The following is a 26452-nucleotide window of genomic DNA, read 5'->3' as shown; positions in this document are numbered from 1 at the left end:
TTGCTAAATCTTCAGGCCATCATTTCTGAATATCTAGCATTTCACTCTATGCACCTTCCATATTTTCATCTGTCCATTAACTCTTCTGATGGGTACAGAGGCTGCCTTAATTTCCTGCTACCTATAATAACCCTCTGATGACCAGCCCACACATGCATCTTATAACCTCAGCACAAGCTCCTAATAGGAACAGAGCAGTAGCTAATAACATTCCACATACAGCAATGATTAAAATAATCTTTAAGCATCCAGGAATAGAGGGCTACTTCATTCAAATGATAAAGACTGCAGGCCTAGAGGGCATGCCTTTAATACCAGTATTCAGGAGGCAAAGGTAACTGGATTCCTATGAGTCCGACTACCTTGGAAATACATAGTGAATTCCAAGTCAGCCTGGACTAGAGTGAGACCTTACTTTGAAAAAAAAAAAAACAAAAATAAAAATGATAAAGATTACAAACCAGACATTACAGGAAACTTGTGAGTGGGTTGTAGGAAGAGGAGAAACTGATAACAGAGATGATCCTTTTAAAATTTTCATTTCTCATAGTAACTTTCAGCAGTGTAGACCAACACTGAGACCAGAAAAAGACATAAGAAGAATAAGAAGGGATGAAACCTTATTACCATTTGCAGATAATATGATCATCTACATATTTCGCCCATTGGAATCAGCATGTTTAACAAACAATATCAACTGTATGAAGCAAGTATCATGTGCCTACACTAATAAGCATCGATTACTGATGATCACCAGTGACAACAAATAATAAAAACAAGATACAAATCATTGTAACAACAAAAAGTATAAAAACCTTAAAAGTTAACCTAAAAATGCATAAGACTTTTATAAAACAATTAACTTTTATTTAAGACCACATAGAAAGCTGGGCGTGGTGGCACATGCCTTTAATCCCAGCACTGAGGAGGCAGAGGTAGGTGGACCACTGTGAGTTTGAGGCCACCCTGAGACTACATGGTGAATTCCAGGTCAGCCTGGGCTAGAGTGAAATCCTACCTTGAAAAATAAGGAAGATCACAAAGAGAAACAAATAAATGGAGACGTCTAATATTGTAAACATGAGAGAGTTCTTGACAAAGCTATTTATATATTCAGTAAAATGCTACTGAAATTTAAATAAGCCTTTAAAAAACTTGACAATATTTAAATTTTTACATGAAAGAATACATTTTGAGACAAAGTAAATTAAACTTTAAAGTCAAGGAGCAATGACAAAGAAATGAGACACCTACAAGAGGTGGAAGGCACAGACCAGAGCTGTGTCTATGGGAATTACTCATTTTCTGAAAGTGGCTCACAGACTTTTAATTAATGAGTTTAACAAAAAAGGGTCATATACGGAAATAAAGTTGTGTCCTTACCTTAACATGTTGCATCCTTCCCTCACCATATCCTTCCCTCACTGTATATGTGTGTATCAATTTCGGAAGGATACAAGGTATTTCATGTCAACAAGAAATTTGTAAAGTTAGTAAGAAAAATGCCACATAATGTCTTCATTTTATACATTAAGGGCTGGGGAATTACTCTTTTAAAAAGGCCCATAGCTGGACTTGACGTCTCATACCTGCTTGCAGTCATAGCACTTGAGAGGAAGAGAGAGAGAGAGAGAGAGAGAGAGAGAGAGAGAGAGAGAGAGAGGGAGGGAGGGAGGGAGGGAGGGAGGGAGGGAGGGAGGGAGGGAGGGAATGAATCAGAGGTCCAAGGTCAGCCTGGGCTATAAGAAAACTTATTTCAAAATACAAACATCAGGATTGGGGTGAAGCACACCTAGCATCCACAAGGCCTTGAGTTTGATCTCCTCCCGTAAGTAGGAGTGGTGGTTTATTCCAGTAATCCCAGCCACTTGGCAGGCAGAAGAAAGTGAGAGGATGAGAAGTTCAAGGTCATCCTTGGCCATCTATCAAGTTGCAGTTTGGGCAATGTCACAAAACCCAACAAAAGACCCTTAAATAACAAAACATGACATTTAAAATTTTTTCTGGAGATGATTACATCAAAGTTAAGAAAACAAGGGTTGGGGGCTGGAGAGATGGCTTAGTGGTTAAGGAACTTGCCTGCAAAGCCTAAGGACCCAGGTTTGTTTCCCTAGTACCCAGGTAAGCCAGATGCACAAGGTGGCGCATGCACCTGGAGTTGGTTTGCAGTGGCCAGAGGCCGTGGCATGCCTATTCTCTCTCTCTCTCTCTCTCTGGCGCGCTCTTGGTCTCACTCTTGGGCTCTCTCTCTGGCTTAAATAAAAATTTATTTTTTAAAAAGAGTTGATGCTAGATAGACAAATAATACTGATAATAGAAAGGTGGATTTCAAATTCAGCGGATGGGGAATGACGCAAAGAAAGTTCTAGACTTGAAGCTCCGCCCCCCCACGTGCTCTCTCCGCACGTGCTCTCTCCCACCCACCAGAGCTCTGTCCGCCTACTCCCGAGGTTGTCTTTCCAGTCGTGTAGACTCCAGCACAGCGTCCCCGTCTCTATCCAAAGAGAAAATACCCTTGTTGAAGCCCGGATGCCCTGGTAAGGCCTCAGGGGCGCGGCACCATGAGTGGAAGAGCCCGCGTGCGGGCTCGGGGCATCACCCGCAGCCTCGGTGCGGTGGACGTGGGCCGTGCCCCCGCCTCGCCCTCGGTGAGTGAACGTGGAGCTGCTGGCTGCCTTCCTCTGCGCCTCTGGCCGGCGTCTTCTGCATGCCTCTCTTCTCTCACTTTCTCCTTCCAAGGGATCTTAACCTAGCAGGATCTACAGTTACTACCGTAGACAGTGAGAGGACTAAACATGGGAGGTGCGTTGGCCTTCTGAGATTTAATTTCCTGATTTATCTGTACAGTGTTTAGGGTGTGGGAGACATACCTTCATGTGGTTATGTGGAGCAGCTGGCTTAGCGGTTGGTGGTCGTTATGTCTTTATTCTCATGAAGTGCTCTTCTTGCCAGACTTTAGCCATTCTTCTAAGCAGGTTAAGATAAAGTAACCATTGAAAAAAAAAATTTTTTTTTTCATTTATTTGAGAGACAGAAGGAGAGAGAAAGAGGCAGATAGAGAATGGGCACGACAGGGCCTCCAGCCACTGCAAACGAATTCCAGACACATGTACCCCTTTGTGCATTTGGCTTACGTGGGTCCTGGGGAATCGAATCTGGGTCCTTTAGCTTTGCAGGCAAATGCCTTAACCTCTGAGCCATCTCTCCAGCCCAAAGTGACCATTTCTTAAAGCGCAGAAGTTAATGCAAAAGAAAAAAATAATGGTCTGTTCCTATTTCACGAATTAATTTTAGCCCAGTTGACTCACAGAAGTTGTCCTGTGGGCTAATGCCCCAAGTGCCCTGAGCTCAAGGTGTTTTCTTGCCTGTGGGTCGTGGAGGCAGTGAGGCTCTGCCCATGTCTGCCTTTTGCACTTGTGTGATCCAGTACTATGCCAGTGTGGTGGTCAATGCTGAAAGCGCTTTGATGAGGGAGAAGCAAGGTCATCCTTATCCATTAGTCTAGAAGGGGAACTCTCCTGACCCTCAAGGGTTTTGTTTTTTTTTTAACCTGTTATAATCCTTGCTGCTTTCTTTCTATGGATCATGGCAATCTGTGATTTTGGACATGACGCTGCCCTTGTCTTTCAATAACCTTTGTTTTTTTCTTCGGGGGTGGGGGGGCAGGGGTTCTGATGTAGGGTTTCACTCTAGCTCAGGCCGACCAGAATTCACTATGTAGTCTCAGGGTAGCCTCCAACTCATGGTGATCCTCCTATCGCTGCCTCCCGAGTGCTGGGATTTAAAAGTGTGCGCCACCATCCCCTGCTATGGGTTTTGACTTGGTTTAAATCTGAGCAGTCTTTTTGCCTGTTTCATAGGCCACATCTGTTGAACCTGGGGACCAGGAAGCATCCTCTAGCAGCGGCCTTGTGGAAGCAAACATTATTCCACAGTGGGGTAAGTGCCCCTGACTTCCCTTCAGGCTGCCGAGAACAAAAGTGACTCAGCAAGCCTTGCTGCGTCCGCCTTCCCTTCTCAGCCGTCTGTCGTCCTGTCCTTGCAGTCAGCGTGAGCTTCGTGAGGGCGCTGCATACATGGGAATACATAGGCATGCGCGCACTAGGTTTCTAGTTCTTTCTCCTCGCTGATATTTTTTTATATTTTATTTATTTATTTATTTGTCAGAGAAGGAGAGAGAGAGAGAGAATGGGCATGCCAGGGCTTCCAGCCACTGCTAACAACCGCCAGACACTTGTGCCCCCTTATGTATCTGGCTAACACGGGTCCTGGGGAATCCAGCCTGGGTCCTTTGGCTTTGCTGGCAAAGGTCTTAATGGCTAAGCCATCCCTCCAGCTTCTCCTCACTGAATTTTGAAGAATAACCTAGAAATTTTTATGGCCTGAAAATTCCACAAAGCTTTTTGGAGCAACCCAGCTCACCTGCTGCCTATCTCTTCTTCCCCATGCCCTGCAGTGCACTTCACGGTTTAGAGGTCACTCTCCTCTCTTCAAAGCCAGATGCTGTCTCAGGATCCTTGCCACTGTCACACAGGGTGAAATGGTCTGCCTGAAGTCTTATTTATTGCTTGGACTGTCATAAGAAAGTGGCACAGGCTGGAGAGATGTCTTAGTGAGTGATTAAAGTGCTTATCTGCGAAGCCCAAGAACCCATGTTTAGCTCTCCAGATCCCACATAAGCCAGATGCAGAAGGTGACACAAGCCCACTAGGTTGCACACGCACACAAGGCGGCACATACAGCTTGAGTTGGATTGCAGTGGTTAGAGTCACTGGCATGCCAATTCTGTCTCGTGCTCTGTCACTCTCACACTTAAAAAAAGGAGTGTGGGGCTGGAGAGATGACTTAGCGGTTAAGCGCTTGCCTGTGAAGCCTAAGGACCTTGGTTCGAGGCTCGGTTCCCCAGGTCCCACGTTAGCCAGATGCACAAGGGGGCGCACGCGTCTGGAGTTCGTTTGCAGAGACTGGAAGCCCTGGCGCGTCCATTCTCTCCCTCTATCTGTCTTTCTGTGTCTGTCGCTCTCAAATAAATAAATAAAAAAATTAAAAAAAAATTTAAAAAAAAAAAGGAGTATGTTGGGTTTGCTGGCAGGAAGGAAGGAGGGAAGGGGTGGGGGGAAAGGAAAGGAAAGGAAAGGAAAAAAGGAGAGAAAAGAAAGAGGGAGGGAGGGAGGAGAAGCCCTGAGGGGCTTAAAGAGACATTTATTTTCTCCTAATTCTGGAAGTGTGAAGTTTCTCATCCTCTAGTAGTTGGTGGGGATGGTTTCTTCTGAAGTCTCTTACCTTTGGCTCCTTGCTCACATTCTTTCTAGATTCATACCATGCTTCCTCACTGTCCTAATTCTGACACTTAATTCCTCATGATGCCAGCCATGTTAGATTAGGGACCACCTGAATGAGCTCACTTTATTTATTTATTTTTATTTGAGACGGGGGTGGGTTGGGGAGGAGGAGATAATGGGCTCACCAAGGCCTCTAGCCACTGCAAATGAACTCCAGACACATGTGCCACCTTGTGCATCTGGCTTATGTGAGACCTGGAGACTTGAACCTGGGTCCTTAGGCTTCGTAGGCAAGCCCAGAGCTCACTCTAAAGTGGTAGTTACCTCTTTAAAACCCCTCTCTCCAAGCAATAGTCACATAGTGAAGTATTGGGCTTAGGATTAACACATGTGAATTGTGGGGGACACAGTTCATTCCACATGCGTGGGTCACATGGGTCTGTTATCTCCCTTCTACTTGGAGGGGAGTGATTTCTAGTCTTCCTGGACACTCAAGAGTCCATCTCCTGCCTGACTCAGCTGCCTGTGGCTGGGGGGTTTCTACACACGCATACAGGCCTTGTGATCTGAAGTGCACATATGAATACCCTGGAGGACACATCTGTTCTGAGGCAGCATGTTGGGCCCACTACCATTCAGATGACATTTCAGTTTCATAATGTTTTTGTCATCTGCTGCACATTCTTACGACTATCATGTGAAGGAAACCCTTCATGCTTTCAAGACAGACTGAATTTTTTTAAAAAATTTATTTATTTATTTATTTATTTGAGAGCGACAGACACAGAAAGACAGAAAGACAGATAGAGGGAGAGAGAGAGAATGGGCGCGCCAGGGCTTCCAGCCTCTGCACACAAACTCCAGACGCGTGTGCCCCCTTGTGCATCTGGCTAACGTGGGACCTGGGGAACCGAGCCTCGAACCGGGGTCCTTAGGCTTCACAGGCAAGCGCTTAACCGCTAAGCCATCTCTCCAGCCCAACAGACTGAATTTTGTTTACTTAAATTATAGTGGAATATATGTAACAAAATTGGCCATTTCAACTCTTCTCTAAATAGTCCTGGGATAGTAAATCCGTTTATATTGTATGGTTCCACCACCATCCATCTTAGGAGCCTTTTTGTCTTGTAAAACTGAAACTTGATACTTGTTAAACAGTAATTCCCCATTCTTCTGTTCCGTGCCCTCCCCCCGCGCCCCCAGCTCCTAAGTACAGCCTTTCTATGGTAGTTTGAAGTTTTCTATGGTAGTCATCTCACATCAAGAGCTGTAGGTGAGAGGGACATTCCAATGAGCGTATTAGAACTGTTAAAAATCAGGTGAAGTTTTTGACTTTCTTGACAGGTTCAAACTCCACAGAGATGGGTATGGGTGGCAGTTTGGAGCAGATGGCAATGTCATTTGGGTATATTCAGTACTGGAGCCATATATGCCACAGGGAGGGCAAGTCAGAGTCCAGAGACACAGGGGTGTCCTGTATTTTGATGTGCTAAAAGTTCTTTTCAGAGTGCCAAAAGCATATTTAAAAAGTTAGTATCTTCTGTACTGAAACAGAAGACGCTAATTTGGAACTAGATTTGTTTTATATTTTCTACAGACTGATAGTAAGTGATCAGGCTCCAAGGTGGAACTCTGCCTTTGGATCTCACGGAGTGATTTGTCTAGAAAGTTGCCTGCTGTGCGGTTTCTCTGCTCTTGGGTAAAGGTGAGGGACTCAGCCTCTCCCAGCAGAAGTCCGTGTGGACCATGCTTAACTTGGAGCTCTTCAGGGTGTGGTCAGGCCAGAGCTAGTGGCAGGAGAGTTGTCACCTGTGTAAACAGCTGTAGAATGGAACCAGGGGGGAAAGAGCTTTCTCTTGAGTCATTAAGAAAAAGTCTGTGACAAGAGCTAATTCTAACTCAAAATGTTTTATTTCTAACTAAAATATTCCAGAAGGTTTTTTTTTCATAATTTACCACTTTTATGCAAAGGACTTCTGTGTAGTCATGAGTGTTTTCAGCAATATAGACACATTTTTCTTTTAAAATTTTTGTTGTTTTTCAAGGAAGGATCTCACTCTAGCCCAGGCTGACCTGTAATTCACTATGTAGTCTCAGGATGACCTCGAACTCACGGCGATCCAGCCATCTTTGCCTCTGGAGTGCTGGGATTTAAGGCATGCACCACCACTCCTGGTTTTACATTTTAATTTATTCATTTTATTTGAGGGAGGGGAGGGGGGAAGATAGATAGACAGATAGGTAGGTAGATAATGGGCATACCAGGGCTTTCAGCTACTGCAAATGTACTCCAGAAGCATGTGCCACCTTAGGCATCTGGCTTATGTGGGTCCTGGGGAATTGAACTTGGGTCCTTTGGCTTTGCAGGCTAGTGTCTTAACCACTAAGTCATTCCTCCAGCCCCATAGACATATCTTATTAAAAATTACAAGTGGGGGCTGAAGAGATGGCTTAACAGATAGGGTCAAAAAAGACTAGACATGGGTTGGAGGGATAGCTTAGTGATTAAGGCACTTGCCTGCAAAGCCTAAGGACCCAGGTTTGATTCCCCAGTACCCACATAAGCCAGATGCATAAGGTGGTGCATGTGTCTGGAGTTCGTTTGCAGTGGCTGGAGGCTCTGTTGTACCCATTCTTTCCCTCTTTATCTCAAATAAATAAATAAATATTAAATATTTAAAAAACTACAAGCAGAGCTGGGCATGGTAGCATACATTTTTAATCCCAGCACATGGGAGGCAGAGGTAGGAGGATCACTGTGAATTTGAGGCCATCCTGAGACTACATAATGAATCCCAGGTCAACCTGGGCTAGAATGAGACCCTACCTCAAAAACAAACAACAACAACAAAAAAAAACCCAAGTGACTGAGTTTTATTTTTTCTGTAACTGAGTATTGATTGTAGATACATTTTTTTTTTTTGAGGTAGGGTCTCACTCTAGCCCAGGCTCACCTTGAATTCACTGTGTAGTCTTAGGATGGCCTTGAACTCATGGTGATCCTCCTTCCTCTGCCTCCTGAATGCTGGAATTAAAGGCATGAGCCATGGTGCCCAGCTCATAGATACATTTTTAATATAGCGGTCATGGTTGGCATCACTAGCATGCCAGTGAGTATGACTGTGTTCTCTTCATGTTTCAGATAAGGACAGTGTATGTTCTGGTGATAGTGGACAGTCGCACATGGAAAGAAGTATGAGGATGAGACGGGACTTAATGGACTTGGAAATCAGTACCAGAGAAAAATTGGCACACGTGAAAGATTGTAAAACAGGTACACTGTCTTTCATGTTACATATGTTTTAAATGCTACCAAGTCTTGCTTAGGGAATTTTAATAATAAAATAAACAAATCCATATATTCATTTGACAGGGATTTATTGCACATCTGCTGTGTCCAAGGCATTGTCCAGGCACTAAAAGTATCTTTGCTTCATTTTATTTTCTCTTTTATGGATAGAAATAAAACTGTCATCCTCAAAACTCCATTAAACTCCTGGAAGATTTTCCCCTCACACCTGGGATGGACTCTTGCCTCATTCATATCCCATGCTCTGAATAAGCCTTTGGGAATTTCAGCTATAACAGAGGTAGTCGTAACCAGTGTGGGGCTTCTTTTTCCAGACCCAGGGCTCCTTCTGAAATCACATGAACAGTTGTGGCATCCGTGCTTTCTGAGAAGTAGGTCTGCGGTTTCTTTCAGATGTTCAGAAGGCTTTCTTGCTCCCTTCATGGATGCTCATTATGCTTTTGAAACTTTTTAAAGCCAAAGCAGAGAAATGAGAAACAGAAATATTACCCAGCAAATAGTTTCACAGCTGAAGCAAAAGATTCCTAGAAGTGTGTTAGCCTGCTACCTTCCAGGCACTCTGGGTCCATTCTGCTACATTTTTGGTAATTTGACTTTTTTTAGGGTTTTTTTTTTGGGGGGGGTTTCAAGATAAATAAGTCTTCTATTCCAGATTTGTCCTGAACTTGCTGTAGCCAAAGATGACTTTGAAGTGATCTTCCTGCCTTCACCTCCCTAATGCTGCCATTACATGCATTTACCACCATTCTTGGATCATATTTGGCACTGAGGGCCAGCCTGGGGCTTTGTGCATGCTAAGGCACATACTCTACCAACTGAACTGTATACCCTCAACCCCTGTGTTCTGGGGCTTTCATAAAACATGCCTTCTTAACCCCTGTAATGGCTGGACTCCCTGAAGTTTGAAAACACTGGAAGCGATGATTCCTCTCCAGTTCAGATTTTAGATTGTGAATTTTCATTCTTAGTCCGTTATATGAGCAGCTGAAATGTGTTGCCATTTACTCTGGATCTAAGAGAACAAAAGTTTTTCTTAAATTACAACTAGCACAGTGATTCCTTATTCCTACCAGATAAAGTACTGCAGGCCAAGGCTGTGAGAAGGTGAAGGTGTATAGGATACTGTTTACTCCTCACTACCCTGGGACTCACATTCCACCTCTTCCGTATGAAAAGCAAATTAGTGTCTGTTTGGTATTTTTTTTTTAAAGACTGAAACTGGGTGAATTCATATGAAGATAGGTAGCAAACCAGTCCTTTAGTGCTCTTTCTGTAGGAGGAGCTTATGCCATCCTGAGTCCTAGCTGACTATATTATGATCAGCTCTAATGTTTTTCCTGCAGGCTTAAGCTGGGAATAAAAATTTCAATAGGGGGAAGGAATTTCAAGAAGCACACATGGCCTCCATGTGCCTGCAGAAGACAGAGCTTTCAGGCCATGTCTGCTTCCCCCAGGAATGGGGTGGGGCTTGCCCAACGCTCTATCCACTGACTTTTCCAGAATTTTTAGCACCTTTTCCTATCTGGCTTTCCCAGAGGTTGGGAGCTGTGTTATTCAAAGTGAAAATTGGACAGTGTCTTAGACGTCCGTGAACAGTGTAATTCAAGAGCAGCCTCTCAGAATATTATTCCAGCAGATTTGAATTGCAGAAAATCAGAGTTGGAAGGTAGGGGTGGTCAAGTACAGATGCTTCTCTTCTCTCAATGTCAAGTATGCTAGCATCTGCTCCTGTGTTTTTTGGAAGCTTGCTTTACATATGATCCCACTTTAACTCCCAAGATGTTACAAGGTTGAAAAGGTTAAGAGTTTATCTAGCATCATTGATCAAAATACTTTTTTTAATAAATATTTTATTTTTATTTATTTATTTGAGAGAGAAATAGGCAGGGAGACAGAGAGAGAGAGAGAGAGAGAGATAGAGATAGATAGATAGATAGATAGATAGATAGATAGATAGATAGATAATGGGCACACCAGGGCCTCCAGCTACTGCAAATGAAATCCAGATGCATGCATCCCCTTGTGCATCTGGCTTATGTGGGTTCTGGGGAGTTGAACCCGGGTCCTTTGGCTTTGCAGGCAAGTGCCTTAACTGGTAAGCCATCTCTCCAGCCCTGATCAAAATTTTGCTTTACAAAACCTATCATGCACATGCAAATTAATTTTTGAGTATAATTAATATGGTGTACTTTTTGTTGAAAATACTGTGTTTTCTTCCCCAGGTTCCAGTGGAATACCTGTGAAGCTGGTTACGAATCTTTTCAATCTAGATTTTCCTCAGGACTGGCAGCTGTACCAGTACTGTGTTACATTTAGTCCAGACTTAGCTTCCAGAAGACTGAGGACTGCTTTGCTTTACAATCATAGTGAACTTTCTAACAGGACAAAAGCATTTGACGGTGCTACTCTCTTCCTGCTACAGAAACTGGACAAGAAGGTAGAGTATGGCACGCATGTGTATATATTCAATTATATGTGTATTATTAGAAAATCAGTTGTTTTCATGACAATTGGAGTAAATGTTTCTTACACCTTTTACTTGCACCTTTGTTTGAGAGCTCAAAGACTTCCTAAGACTTCACCAGTAACTGATTTCATAATTATGAATATGATGGTCTGGCATTTTAAATATAAAGAGCTGTGAGTGGCCTTAAAACTTAAAACTTTTCCCTAAATATGTAAAACTTGAAGAAACACCATTTGGCCCATGGCTTCACAGCTTTAAGTTTATCCTACTTTACTTACCCCTGTGCAGTTGTGCCTAGGTCCAAATAATTTCACATCCTAGAATATTTGTTTCTTTCATTACTTGCTGTGTCTGTATTCTAAAAGGTGAGTTATATCAGCTCTAGGAGTATTTTTTTAAATGTGAGGGCTGGAGAGATGGCTCAGTAGTTAATGTGCTTGCCCGAAAAGCCTGATGACCCTGGTTCAACTCCCCAGTACCCACATAAAGCCAAGATACACAGTGACAAATGCATCTGGAGTTCTGTTTGCAGTGGTTGGACGTTCTAGCATGCCTATTCTCATTCTCTTTCTTTCCCTCCTCTCTCTCTCTCTCTATGTCCATTTGCATGGAAGTAAAACAAAACAAAACAAAAACTGTTACAATTAAAAGTGGAAATAAATGGTATGATATTCTTTTACCCATTTTTTTAGACTGAACATTTTTTTGCTCTAAAATACATTGTTTTGGATGTTTTAAGCAACATGTTGTTGTAAAACTCTACTAAAAATAGCATGAGAAAAGAAGGATCAGTTTCCATATGAAAAGTTGAAATAGTACACAGAATTAAAACCATCAATTAACATTTTAAGCAGTATGGTATCAATTACATAGGTTAAACTTTCTAGATTATAAGTAATTCTTTGTGAATTTTCTCAATTAATGAATCTCTGAGCATTCCTGGTGCCCCTATCCTTTTAAGAAATATTAAGATTTATTACACAAAATGGATAACTCTAATGGCTTAGCACATCTGGATCTGTTAGTTTAGAAATGTTTTGATCTATAACACTCTTAGGTCTTGTGATTAGATTCTGGAAGCATGCTAATATTGTTTCTCATATGTAAACAAAATTTTAAGTATGTTGTTATTGCTAAAGAACCTTTTGTTCTTAAATATGTTTATGCTGTTAGTTTAGGAACAATATGTTAAAATGATTTTGTACAATCCTTGAATTATCCTGTTCACTTCAGTTGTACCTAGCCAAAATGGAGAAGTTCTATTCTGCAGATGCCAGGAATAAGAACTACTCATCTCTTGTTCAAAATGAGTCCATCATATGCGCCAAACCTGTCTCTGTTGATGGGGGTGGAGTCTCATGGCAAGCAGGTGATAGGCTATAAAAGCAGCATGTGACAAGCAAGGCTTATTGATTTGATTTCCAAGTGACATTAGGTTTACACGAAGAAGAGTATTATCATTTATATTGTCAGTGGCCTGCCACCTCATTACACTGATTGTACTAATGAGGATTCTACTATCCTCATTTTCTGTTTTGGTCTTTTTAAGTAATGCATGCATGCATACATGTGTATTTGTGTGTGTGCTCATGTGGGTGTGCATACACATGAGTGCGCAGAGGACAGAAGAACGCCTCCGGGTCATCCTCAGGAACTCTGCTGTCCACCTCTTTTGACACAGACTCTCTCAGCTTGTAACTCACCAGCTGGGCGAGACTGGCTGGCCAGTGGGCTACAGGGCTCCCTCACTTCTCTGGCACTGGGGTTACAGATGCATATCACCATGGTCAGCACTTTTTGTGGTTTTGAGGATTGAACTCAGGTCCTCATGCTTGGGAGACAAGCCACATTATTGACTGAACTATTTCCCTGGCCTCTTATTCCAGAGACAAATCCTGTACCTGTGCTAATACCTAGGGTGTTTTTTAATAGTTAAAGAGCCCCTGATTCCACTAATGCATTCATTGCATTCTCATACATGCTTCTAGAAGTCTTCCAGCTGCCTCTTGGCTTGGGTCCCAGGGTTTTCCAGACCCCCATCTGTGCACTAGGGATGCTATGTTCACATCTACTTGCAACCCTCATGCACTGGTAGTTACTGGGTGCTCAGTAGGGTGGTAGTGCCATGGACAAGAACAGATGAAACAGGGTTCTTTGTTTTTCCTTGAAAATTCTAAATTTAGGGTTTTGGGAGATAGTTCAGTTGGGGAAGTACGTACTTCCTACATGCTTGAGCATGTGGACTTGATTTCAGATTTCTAGTTCCCACATAAAGTTAGGCAAAGGGCTTGTTTCTGTCACCCCAATGCTGGGAAGGCAGAGACTCCTTGGGATGTCCTGGCTCGTTAGTCTAGCTGCATAGTGTGCTCTGTGCTCCGTAAGAGATCTTGGTTCAAAAAATAAGGTGGAGAGGGATTAAGGAAGGCTCCCATGTCAAGCTCTGACCTCCACACACATTCACATATACTCACGTACATATAAACATTCATACCCACACAAAGGCACATATGCAAAAATCTTTCAGTTTAATATTCACATTACAAATAAGTACAGTGGCTGGATGTGCTGGGATTAAAGGCGTGTGCCATCAAGCCTGGCAAAATTATGAAAATTTTTTGTTGAGTACTTGCTAAGTATAAAATCCACTGATATTGTTCATTGTTCAGCCTGTCAAGAGTACATTTGAGGGCTGGAGAGATGGCTTAGCAGTTAAGTGCTTGCCTGTGAAGCCTAAGGACCCCTGTTCGAGGCTCAGTTCCCCAGGACCCACATTAGCCAGATGCACAAGGGGGTGCACTTGTCTGGTTCGTTTGCAGTGGCTGGAGACCCTGGCGTGCCCATTCTCTCTCTCTCTTTAACTGCCTCTTTCTCTCTCTCTCACTCTCAAATACATAAATAAAAATACACAAAATCTTTTTTTTTTTTAAAGTACATTTGAGGACCAATGCCTTGCCAGGCTCTTAATAACATGTCTTTTAACCCTCCCCCCACTCCTGGAACTCAATTTGAGGGTCTTGTTCAAGTTCCATGTAGAGTTTGGTGAAAAGCAACATCATCCTTCAGACCCTTCCGTGAGAGCAGTGGTTAGTTTCTTGGGTTAGGACAATGATCAGTGAAGTGGACAGTGTGTGTGTGGGCGGGGGGGGGGGGGTGGCGAGGCAGAGAGATAGGAAGGAAACCGGCTTAATCAGGAAGGTGGGAAGTAGTGGTTCCAAAAGTAGGGAGAACTTTAAATGCACTTCTGAGGAAAGGAGTCTGTCCTTCATGAAGCACCGACACTACCAAGAGACTCTCCCTGGAGCTGTGTAACTTTGCAGTGCGCCTGGTCCCATCCTATTGAAGAGCTTCCAGAAAAGGGTGGGAAGAGTAATGGAATAGTCTGGGCAGCATGTCAAAAGGGCTTGAACAAAGCTACAAAGCGCTGCTCTTTGTTTGACCTTCCCCAGCGTCTGGCTCTGGATAGAGATAAGATCCAGGCTTTACTATGTTTATCTTCAAACCCTGTGGCTTCAGCTGGACTCCTTCCCGCTTTAGAATTGGAGGAAGGTCTTAGAGTGACTTGTTCAGATCACACACAGGCTGTGAGTGGCAGCTAGCTAGGGTCTCTCTGATTCCAAATCGTGTGTGTGTAAGCTCTGTGGTAAATGCCCTTGTAGCAGTGGATGTCAATAGATGCATTGCTGGTGGAGATGCACCAAACTTGCACGCTGAGATTAGTGGACTGGGGAATGGAGGGGTGGGCCAGGAACAGATGGTAAAAGTGAAGGAGCAGTTGGTGTTTGATGAGGGAGGCACAGGGCAGCCTGAGACTTGTTGGCTCTTAGGTGGCTGTTGACAAATACAATTCCTGAGACCATCTGCTGCTCCCTCCCCTCCACTCCTCACCCCACATCCTTTGTTGTTCTCAATCCTTGTCCTTGCTCCATAGTCCAGAGCAGACGGACTTCTTCCTGCAGTTTCTCTGATTTACTTCTATTCTTATCTGTGAGAAGAAATCACTCCAGTGAAATATTGCATCCCCTGTGAAGGGGTCAGTTTCTCTTTGTTTCCATGCAGTGACTGGTTCCTGCTACAAATTCTTGGCTGAACCTAAAATCTATTAAGCTAACACTGTAACTAATAGAATATGCAGATACTTACTAGTAAAGATTTCTAACTCATTATCCTTTTGAAAAAAAAAATCCCTGATTGCTGACTGATATTTATTGACTGATTTGTGAATTAGTGTATTTCTAAACCTAACCAAGTCCTACCTGACTTAGAATTTATTTATTTATTAGAGAGAGAGTGAGAGAGAAAGAGAAAGAGAGAGAAGGCATGCCAGGGCCTCTAGCTACTGCAAATGAACTCTAAATGCATGAGCCCCCTTGTGTATCTGGCTTCCGTGGGTCCTGGGTCCTTAGGCTGCATAGGCAAGTGCCCTATCTACTAAGCCATCTCTCTGGTCCCTGTCTGAGAATTTTCTTCAGTTGCTGTAGAACCCTGTAGAGCATTCATTAACTAGATAAAACATTGTTCCATCTTAGAAGAGCCCTAAAGATTTCTTTATAAACTTTAAGAGAATTCCTAGCTTTTCTGACATGCATTTTGTCTCCTTCCCTCATCTTTGATTCCCTGTCCTTTGCCTACTTGCTCTACTCTGTTCTGTTTTATGCAAAAGCTGTGGGAGGATATCTCTGGAATTATGAACTTGGAAGGGGCAGGGTAGTCCACAAACCCCCTGCAAATGGACACAGGATATGCTCTTGTGAATATACATATATGACATCATCTAAGGAGAACCTCTTTACTTTTAGCAGACTCTCAGAGTAACTTGCATTTCATTTCCCTTTCATCCCCTCAAGATATTTAGACTGGCCGGGTGTGGTGGCGCACACCTTGAATCCCAGCACTCGGGAGACAGAGGTAGGAGGATTGCCATGAGTTCGAGGCCACCCTGAGACTACATAGTTAATTCCAGCTTAGCCTGGACCAGAGTGAGACCCTACCTCGAAAAATCAAAACCAAAACTAAACAAAATAAAGATATTAAGACCCACTGTTCTGGAATCCTGTTTGAATCACATCTTTTAACCATACAATCTGGGCTGGGGAGATTGCTTAGCAGTTAAGTGCTTGCCTGTGAAGCCTAAGGACCCCGGTTCGAGGCTCGGTTCCCCAGGTCCCACGTTAGCCAGATGCACAAGGGGGTGCACGTGTCTGGAGTTCGTTTGCAGAGGCTGGAAGCCCTGGTGCGCCCATTCTCTCTCTCTCCCTCTATCTGTCTTTCTCTCTGTGTCTGTCACTCTCAAATAAATAAAAATAAAAAATAACCATACAATCTGGCTCTGATTTTCCCTTATGAATTTGGAGGGTAGAGTGATGTGTTGCTTTTTTGGGGTCAGTGAGATACAGGGAACAAAAGTGTCCTCTAAACGTAGGTGATTAGATCATGACTCATACACAGACAGCTGCAGTTTTGTTTCTATTAATGCCTGCTAAATTATGATGGCTTCATGGTATCTACATTCCACACACTTGGGGATAATCTGCAGAGGGCATTTTAAATACATCTTTTTCCAGGTCACCGAACTGTCGAGCGAAACTCAAAGAGGGGAGACAGTGAAGATCACCGTTACCCTGATCAAGGAGCTGGTGTCCAGCTCCCCTGTGTGCATCCAGTTCATCAATATCATCTTCAGAAAGTAAGGCATTTGAGGCTGATTTTAATTTCTTCTAATGATTCCCTTCAGCATAGAAACTGGCTTTTAACATAGTCCACACTGTGTTGGCAGCATTCTAGAAACTACACCATCTTTAGGACACTCACACACTTGATTGCATTCTGGCGGCGATGGGTCCATACAAGTCCAGCACAGCCCCTCTCTAGGGCAAATCCTCAGTATCCAGCATTACCAAGTTAAGACAAGGGATTTGAAAGTTAGTGTGTCTCACTGGTGGTACATTGTCTCCAGTACCACTCTCAGTCCCTAGGTTTAACAGCTCTCCAGCCAGTCAGCTGAATGATTTATTTCTCAACTAGCAGTCTGACTGGGGAAGTGAATGGACCTCACTAGTTTCTTTGTGCCCTGGCTCTGTCTTCAGTCCTGACGCTCCCTCATAGCACATGCAGGGCAGAGGGAAGGCTGTCACTAAGCGTCAGTGTTCTTCAGAATGACCCCAGGACCATGTGATCTGCAGTCACCTTGGGGGTGGGGCAGTTTGATTGAATGAAGAATTCCTGGTCCCTCATCAGACCTAGTAAACACATTTTCACCACTAGGGCCTGGAAATCAATATTTATTTTTTTCCTGGTGGAGGGATATGGGAAAAACCTGAAAATTTGAACAAGCTTCTCAAGTGACAAGTGGACAATTTAGAAGGGGTGTCTGACCTTTTGACATGACGCATCTGTAGCTGTCCTGGAATACACGTGGCCCATGGGCCATAGGTTGGATACGCCTGCAACAGTTTTGCTACAATGTTGTTGTGAGCTGTTTGGAAATCTAGGATACCACCCCTCTGCCCAGCACTGGAGAGGAGGAGGTGGGGCATTTGGGGTTTTGCTGAGTAGAGTGCTTAGAGGAGCTTCCTCCCCACAGATGTGCTATTTCCTAATTTTTAGTCCTATGACTTGTCTAGTCTTTTTTTCAATATTTATTTATTTATTTGGGAGAAAAAAACAGCAGAGAGAGAGAGAGAGAAAGAAAGAAAGAAAAAGAAAGAGAAAGAGAATGGGCACTTCAGGTCTTCTGCAAATGAACTACAGACATAATGTGCCACCTTGTGCATCTGGCTTACGAGGGTACTGGGCAATCAAATCTACATCCTTAGGCTTTGAAGGCAAGCACCTTAACTGCTAAGCCATCCCTCTAGCCCATGTCTAGTCTTATTGGACCCTGTCTGTGCCCTCATGAGGGGACTGTTGTATACCAGCTGACATGCAGAAGGTCCTTTCCAGTGGCAAAGCCTTTTCACTTGAGTTCTTTGTAACGCTCCTCAGTGTAGCGTCCTGAGCAGGTGCTGTTACTAAGTCTCCACCTTACAGGCAGGGAGGCGGAGGCTCGGTGGCCCGCATCACAGAGTTGGCATTCCTGTAGTCAGACTCAAAGCTTCTTACCTTTCCCCATTCCCCGGACAGTCTCCATTTTCAATGCCTCCAGTTCCAGAGGCAACTGGGGCAGGTAGTTGCTGAAGGTGCCGTCCTGATGAAAGCGGCCCATCACAGAGGCCTGAATGACTCGTTGGAGAGGCCAAGAGTGCCCTAGGCCCAGCGCGCCTCAGACCTTGAAATTAACTAGAATGTCACAGTAACCACAGCTGTGGTTGGTAATTGGCCACATACTTACCATGGCAGTTACATCGCACTGCATTATAAAATGATGTCAGCTGCATCATTCTCAGATATGAAGCAATGTTTCTTATGTGTAAACACCCACATGTATATTTAGTATGTAAATTAATGTTCCAGTGTTCAAGGGTCTCATGCAGCTCAGGCTGATCTTGAACTCTTTATGAATAAGTGGGTGGCCTTGAACTTGATCTTTCTGACCCAAACCCTTGAGTGCTGGGATTACAGGTGTGTTTTATGGGGTGCTGAGGATTGAACCTAGGACTTTATTAAAGTTATGCAAGCACTTTACCAACTGAGGTACATCCCCAGCTTTTTCTGTATATTTTTATTATGTTCATCAAACTTTGAATAACACTGTTACTGACTAGTATTTACCAAAAATTCAAAAATGTCCTTGCAGGATCTTGAAAAAATTATCCATGTATCAGATTGGACGAAACTTCTACAAGCCTTCAGAGCCAGTGGAAATCCCCCAGCACAAGTAGGTTTGTTTCTATGTTCTGTTCCTGTGAAATGGTTAGAATTGTGCAGCATGATTTATGAGGCAGTACCGTGCCATTATGCCTCCTGTGATATGAAATGGAGTAGAGCTTTATAATTGTGTTTTGTAATGGAATGCTGAGTCCAAATGTGAAAACTAGAAGCTTATTTTCTTCAATGTGCTAGGTCATTATAAACTATAGAAGGAATTCAGAAGCTTGATTTTCTGTGGATGGCAAGTCATGGAAGTAGAATAGGCCATGTTCTGTTGTAACACATAGCTGGTGCTCTGTGCTTGTGTTGAAAGGAAATTAGCACAGCCAGAATGACCCACAAGACGACATCAGGTAAATAGTCAGATGGAGAGAAACCAGCCACGTCCCTGGCAGAGGGCGGAACTGCTTCACCTTTGCATAATGTTTCCCCTAAACTGGGAAGAAGTTGGAGGGACAGCAGTGCCATGTGCTGGCTGGACACAGTCTCTGGAATATCATGGTGAAGTCAAAGATAGATAGGTAACTGCTTTCCCAAAGAGACACATGAACCGAGGCAGAGATGTGTAAAGGTTAGGGCTGGGGTGGAGCATTTGCCCGTCTGACCAGTGGAGGCAAGATGGTGGGGTTCCTCTGAGTTCATTCAGTGTGTCAGCATGTCCTCTCTGCAGCATTGCATTCATGCCTGCTGCCTCCTTTCCTCCTGGGTGAGACGTGTCCATGTGCGTGTTCACACAGTCCACCACCACAGGTGCCCTGGGCATGGGCCTGCCTGAGGCTGGCCTGCTATCAGTGAATTAAGTTTTGAAATTACAAACTGGAATGATTGGTACCAATAATTTGTCCATGTTTTTCATTTGGGGAACTTCTCATTTGAGACTTTGCAGTTTATGTGGAAAGGGACTGTCACCTGGAATGCCTTCGCATACTTGTAAATGATATCATTTTTGCATTTCTCAACCTCATTCTTTAAAGTGTCCTAATCACTGCCTTTCCCCTTGGAGTTGGTGTGCTTTTCTGAGCCAGATGTATTTAGTGCTGGAACTGATCCCCACAAGGACATCATTCTTACAGTGGTGGTATTTCCCCTGCTCTCAAGGACATTAGGCATGGCTTGCAGGCATTTCTCCTGGACATCCTCAGGGGATACCTGTGAATTCCAGTGGTTCTGCTGAGCATCCTGCAAGGCGCACGGCAGTGTGTAACAGAGTTAACCCTGCAAAATGCCATCAGTGGAGAGGTTGAGAAACCCACTGTGTGGGAATGCAGTTTTTATCCTAAATAATGTGCTGAAAGGCACTCCAGCTGAAAAGAACTAAAGTTTTTAGTCATCCATGGAAAGAAATAGTATTAAAGAAAAAAAAATTACTTCTAGAGAATTAGAATGAAAAATATCCACCACTTTAAAATCTTTACTGGGTTTCTGGGATGATATTTTAAATATCAAGATTTTAATTTTTCTTTTTCTTTTATTTGATTTTAAAGATTATCGCTTTGGCCTGGCTTTGCCATTTCTGTATCCCCTTTTGAAAGCAGGCTCCTGTTTAGTGCCGATGTGAGCTATAAGGTCCTTCGTAATGAGACGGTTCTGGAATTCATGACTGATCTCTGCTTCAAAACTGGCACGTCCTGCTTCACCCAGATGTGTGAGAAGCAGCTGGTGGGGCTTGTCGTCCTTACTAGGTAAAAATAGATGTTCTGTAGAGAGTGAATGATTTAGGGATGTTCAGGATCCGAGTTTTCACTAGAGCACTGACCAAAGCACAGGTGTGGTCAGTCTGCCCACCTGTGCGTAAGGCCTGGCTGTGCTGTTGTCTGAAGTGTAGACTTCCTCATGTGACATTCTGGGCTATCCCGAGCCAGTCTCATCAAACATTCTCTCTTGTACTCCCTCCCATTCTGAGCCTCAGCCATCGCAATGCCTCTGCCAGGGCTCCCCACCCTAGTTCTGCCTGTCAGTCTCCATCTGCACACCCAGCTCCAGAGCTTCTCTGGCCCTCACTTGCCCCTTCCCTGGCGGCTTCCATAGCACTTTGCTTAGAGCCACCTCTTTCTGGCCTTTTTGTTGTTAAGTCATAAGATGGCACATGAGAACTGTGGCTGGTTTTCTGTATAAGACACCGAAGTCTTGTAGCCTTGAGAGCAAACTTCTAGGTTTATCATTGTAGTTTGTCCTCAGTATGCATGGACTAAATCAGACACTGGCAAGTTAAATTAAGACTTCCTAGCTCTCAGAAGTCATCACATACTGGCTTCTTTTCAGGAGCATGTTAGCATCTAGCCTGGCTTGGACTATCCCCTTCAAGCTAGTTTTCTGGGTTGTACAGCAGAGGGTAGGGCTGGCTAAGTTCTGCCCAGCACGGGGCCTTCCCCCCTCCCCTGTGGTGATGCATCACAATGCCACACTTTCAGAGACACCTCTCTAGGTACTCAGTGCTCTGGAGAAACCTGCCTTGGAGGTTTCTGTCCACAGGCTAGAACACAAGCGGGACATGGTAGGCTGCACAGTGGTTGTGAAGGGGAGAAGTCACGTGAAGTGGGCTCAGCTCGCCTGTTCTGCACTTTTGCTGAGGGCCAAGCCCAGGTAGGAGGTTAAGAGGGATGCTACAATGCTGTAACTGGTTAGCCCACTTTGGAACTCTTTTGTCAGAAAGATTACCTGGGAGTTCAATATATGCGACACCAGAAGACAATGACAAAATTTGAGCACCATTACCCTGCACAGTGTGGGCTAATGACTTTGTCACCAGATTAGTGGGAATACAGAGATCTTCCTGAATACGGAAGAATTCATTAATGCTTTTCTCAGTTAAGAGCTGATCATTTAGAAAGGAAAAATGACTCTGCTTGTGATGGTAGCTTCTGTTAGTTTTGGCATTCTGGAGTGTATCTTACAGTTTTAAAATTCAAAGGTGGTGGTGTAGCTGCCTGTCTGAGATGATCAGGAAGAGCTTTGAAGGTGTCTTGCATTTTCCAGATACAATAACAGAACATACCGCATTGATGACATTGACTGGACAGTGAAACCCACGTTCAGCTTTCAGAAGCGAGATGGTGCTGAGATCACCTATGTGGATTACTACAAGCAGGTAGGAATTGCTTTTCTTGTCTTGTCTGCTCTTAACTAGAAATAATTCTCCCTGTTCCTTCCAGCAAATTCTAGGAGTTGTCAGAGTGTGTGTGCCTCCCACATAATTCATTCTTGACCTTGTCTCTTCTCCATCCTCACTGTCTATGGCTTGGCTGAGACCTTCATCCGGCCTCCTATTGTCCTTCTTCCTGAAGTCTGAGTGCTCTTCCTGAAAATCATACTGGTCATGTCACTGCCAAGCTTAAAGATATCCTTGGCTCTTTATTGCCACAGGAGTCAAAGAGAAGCTCCTTCATGGGAGCCCTGGCACTGATCCTGGACTCCCTTCCCTGAGCTGACCTTCCCTGACTCATCTCATGGAGGTCATGAATGGTGTGACAGATCTTCCTGGACATTACTCTGTCCAAGGCATGCCTTGAACTCTGTTTCTGGGTACTTCAGTTGTCACATTTCCTAGCTCACAGCAGATACCCAAGAAACATTATTGATGGAGAAATCTCCTGCTGCCTCTGGATGCTCTGTGTATGTCTGTCACAGTTGCCCTGCCCTCCCATTTCCAGGCTCCCTTCAGAGGTGGCATCTTTGTCCTCATTCCAATCCCTCAGATCTCATAGTTGTATCAAAAAACAAACCACACGTCCTTCCGTGATCTTCAAACATCTACAGGAAAAGCTCTTTTTTTCTCCTTAGCCAACTTTGGAAAACCCTTTACTAGCTCCAAGCCCCCGTCCATCCTCAGAAGTCCTATATCTGGCTCTGTTGCTATGAAAATAATGCTGTGAAGGTCAAAGGTACTTGCCATTCTTAGTCCATGCGGCCTTCCATGGCATTTCTTTCTTATTAGTAATTATTTTATTTTTCATTATCTCTATCTTTATCATTATCTTTCAGTTATCTTTACAGTACAAAGTATGGCATTTGGGATATTTGTGCATTTTTTTTTCCCTGAGATCATAATGTTAAATGAAAGAAGAGAGGCACAGAAGGACAGCGCACAGTTCGACTTGGCGGTGGAATCTGAAGCAGCTGAGCTCCTGCACTTGGGCAGTGGAACAGTGATAACCAGAGGCCGGGGAGGGGAGGAAGAGGGAAGCTTGTCTAACTGGGACAAAGCCATGTGAAATGGGAGGAAGGCTTTCTGGTGTTCCATACCAGAGGCAGTTATAGTTGATAATGCATTATGCATTTTTGTGACATTGGACCCCTGTGACCTTGCCCACTTGCTTGACCAGCTCCCTTCCTTCCTTGCACCCTGCGTTGCATTCCGTGTGGTCCTCCCTTAGTCTTCAGCTTCATCTTTCTCAGCTTTTTTTGACATTTCCTCCCTCTTTCCCCTCACACCAAATTAATTCACTACAGCTCTTGCACATAGAATCTCTCCCTTGTATTTTGAGAGTGCTCAAATATAGTAATTTTGCCTTGCCCTCGTTCTTAAATTACATATCACCTTCACTTCCAGAACATATTTGCATGAATACCCTGCGGGTGCCTCAGACTATCATCATTCAAACTGAGGTCATTAACTTCCCCTTGCAGGCTCTCCATGAGAATTCTGCTTGCCAGCTAGCAAATCTTTTGACGATTTTCTTCCTTTCCTTTGCCCTTAGCTGCTCATTCAGCTGTTACCAGGATGATGTCTGCCTCTTTTATTTTTTAAAAGTATTTTGTGGGCTGGAGAGATGGCTTAGTGGTTAAATGCTTTCCTGTGAAGTCTGAGGACCCCGATTCAAGGCTCGGTTCCCCAAGACCCACATTAGCCAGATGCACAAGGGGGCGCATGCATCTGGAGTTCATTTGCAGTGGCTTGAGGCCCTGGTGCACCCATTCTCTCTTTCTCTCTTTGCCTCTTTCTCTCTCTGACGCTCTCAAATAAATAAAAATAAACAAAAATTTTTAAAAATAAAAGTATTTTTTTATGTATTAGAGAGAGAGAAAAGGAGGCAGATAAAGAGAATGGGCATGCCAGGGCTTCTAGCCACTGCAGACAAACTCCAGATGCAATTTTGCCATCAAAGAAATTGAACTGCCTTCATCGTGTGATGTAAGCATTGAACAGGGTGACAGTGCCTTCAGGGCCCTTAGCCTGAGACCTGCACAGGGTGAGATCTGACCTTGGGTAAACTGTGAAGGCCTTGTCCTTCTCTTGCAGCCTCCCCTTCTTCTCTGACATCATAGTTTGACTGTCTTTCACCTTTTAGCCTCACCTGCCTGCAGCATCTCCCCACACATTCCATGCTGTTATGTTTCCTGTGTCCTTACTAGACTATAAGTGATCATCAGACTTTTTGCATGGTCCGTGGGTATCTGCACACAGATATGCATCCATCACTAGGTTACACTACAGCTGTCACCTTATCATGATGTCCTTTCTGTCACACAATGCAGAAAAGGTCTTAAACACCTGTACCAGTTATACCACACTGCTTCTAGAATGCATTTGTCTTATAGAACAGAGATGGCCTTTGGGATCCTGGTTGCATAGTAGCTGCAAAGTGTCTTGTGCATAAATTGTGCTGTGGATGTGTTTATTAAATCTGCAGTTTGTTAGACACTGGGGCTTCCTACATTGGAAATTACAATAAGAGTTTGAATGCATGAATTTTAGAACCTGTGGTTTTTCTCAATGGAGAATCATGGCAAGACTCCACCCCCATTTTTTTTAATTTTTATTTTTTATTTGTTTGAGGGAGGGCAGAGAGAGAGAAAGAGAGAGAGGGAGGGAGGGAGATAGAATGGGCATGCCAGGGCCTCCAGTCACTGCAAATGAACTCCAGATGCATGCAGTCCCTTGTACATCTGGCTTATGTGGGTCCTGAGGACCTTTGGCTTTGCAGGCAAGCACATTAATGGCTAAGCCATCTCTCCAGCCCCCCACTCTCATTTTTGCAATGAGTTGGCATGCACCACATGCATATGGCAGTTATGGACCTAAGCAAACAAAATCCTGTCTCCTTTTAGAACGTCATCCTCTCCATACCGGGAAATGAGCACTAAATTTCTGTGTACTCAGTTTTCAAAGTGGAAGGTATTATGTTACCATGGAAATTTTTTTAAAGTATTTTATGTATTTATTTTCACATAGGAAGAGAGGTAAGAGAGGCAGGGAGGGAGAAAGAGAGAGAGAGAGAAGGAATGAGAATGGGCACACCAGGGTCTGTAGCCACTGCAAACAAACTCCAGATGCATGTGCCACCCTCTGCATCTGGATTTATGTGAGTACTAGGAAATTTATCCAGGGTCTTTTGGCTCTGAGGCAAGTACCTTAACCACTGAGCAATCTCTCCAGCCCCCCAAAAGTATTTTTAAATACTAAGAAAATCGGGGTAAGGGACGGTAAAATTCGCTTGAGGGCAGCTATGGAGGGGCAGGTAGAGTGCTTCATATAAGTAGAAGGCACTCTTCCCTGAACTTGCACAGCTTTGGTGGGGCTGTTTTGTTAGGACTCTCCTGCTCCTACATTTTCCCCAAGGCCCTTTCTCAGACTCTGCTTCTTTCATGAAGCCTTCCTTGATTTAGTAGACCAAAGGACACAGCACTTTGTAGTACAACAGGCAGAAGAGTCAAATCCTGGTTATGCAGTTACTGAGCCCTGGAGGAGTTGTCTGATTTCTGACCATTGCCTCATCTACAAAGGGGATGATGCTAATGTTTATTTCCTATGTCTGTGAAGGTTAAAGTGGAAAACTGTGCTGGGTGTGTCATTTGTGCTTCTCTGCATTGCTCTGTAAATAATGTAGTTATGAGTCTTTACAAAGGCAAAGACTGTGTCTTCTTTATCTCTGTCTGCATCTGTCGTAGTTACTAGAAGGTAGAATATGTACTGAATCCATAAAGTACCAATGTATAAGCCCTCGTTGAGCAAGGCTCCAACCTATTTTTCCATAGTATTAGTTGTACTCATACAATATTCCTGAATAGCTTTTTATTTTAATGACTAAAAAGTCTTTATTGAAATAGATAAACATATCTTATGCTCTTAATTATAATTGTTGAGGTCAGTATCGCATAATCCCCATGCTTTTTATAAATTATAATTCAAGTAGTTCTGTCATTATCTTATGGAAAGTGAATATTAGTTTGCATTTTGTCTGTGGAAATGAACTTTTGCAAAGCAAGGAGAACAGGCTGAAATTCAAGTCTAGGAAGGGAAGAGGAGAGGGGTGTGATCAGATTGTAGTTGAGGACTCACTGTAAATTGGAGGTTAGTGGCTTACCCAGGATCATTCTGAGCTGCTGTTTGTCCTCATGAGGGAGGGTGTTACAGTCCTGAGGAACAGAAGCGCTGGGGATCAAATTCCCCTTTGTCAATTCTGAGCTGCCTTCTGTGATATACCACCCTGGATGTTAAAGACTTTCTTGCTGTTGTGGGAAATTGAGGTCAACTTAATATGACCTGGCAACTTGAAAAGGGCAGCTCTCCCCTCAAAGGTAATAAACACAATCAATTCTAGAGCCAAATATGTGTGATCATGGCTTGGAACACAGATTTAGGTTACC

The 26452-nt window shown here is 43.7% G+C and overlaps 1 protein-coding gene across 2 annotated transcripts in view; it reads left to right on the top strand.

The window, feature by feature from the left end:
• The first annotated feature begins 2561 nt into the window (after positions 1–2561).
• Positions 2562–26452, top strand: part of Piwil4 (piwi like RNA-mediated gene silencing 4) — a 47042-nt gene continuing 23151 nt past the window's right edge. The window contains exons 1-8 of one of the 2 annotated variants that reach the window (XM_004661876.2): positions 2562–2648; positions 3861–3939; positions 8425–8556; positions 10815–11029; positions 16621–16742; positions 18792–18872; positions 20350–20547; positions 21842–21953. In XM_004661876.2, the coding sequence (XP_004661933.2) occupies positions 2562–2648; positions 3861–3939; positions 8425–8556; positions 10815–11029; positions 16621–16742; positions 18792–18872; positions 20350–20547; positions 21842–21953 (1026 nt within the window). Of the gene's footprint in view, positions 2659–3860; positions 3940–8424; positions 8557–10814; positions 11030–16620; positions 16743–18791; positions 18873–20349; positions 20548–21841; positions 21954–26452 lie in introns of both variants that reach the window. The other variant, XM_045146213.1, reaches the window with a different exon arrangement.

The sequence above is a fragment of the Jaculus jaculus genome, chromosome 3 (genome assembly GCF_020740685.1).
Source record: "Jaculus jaculus isolate mJacJac1 chromosome 3, mJacJac1.mat.Y.cur, whole genome shotgun sequence".
In the NCBI taxonomy this organism is placed as follows: Eukaryota; Metazoa; Chordata; class Mammalia; order Rodentia; family Dipodidae; genus Jaculus; species Jaculus jaculus.
The sequence above is the reverse complement of the archived record's forward strand: the minus strand, read 5'-3'. Positions and strand labels throughout refer to the sequence as shown.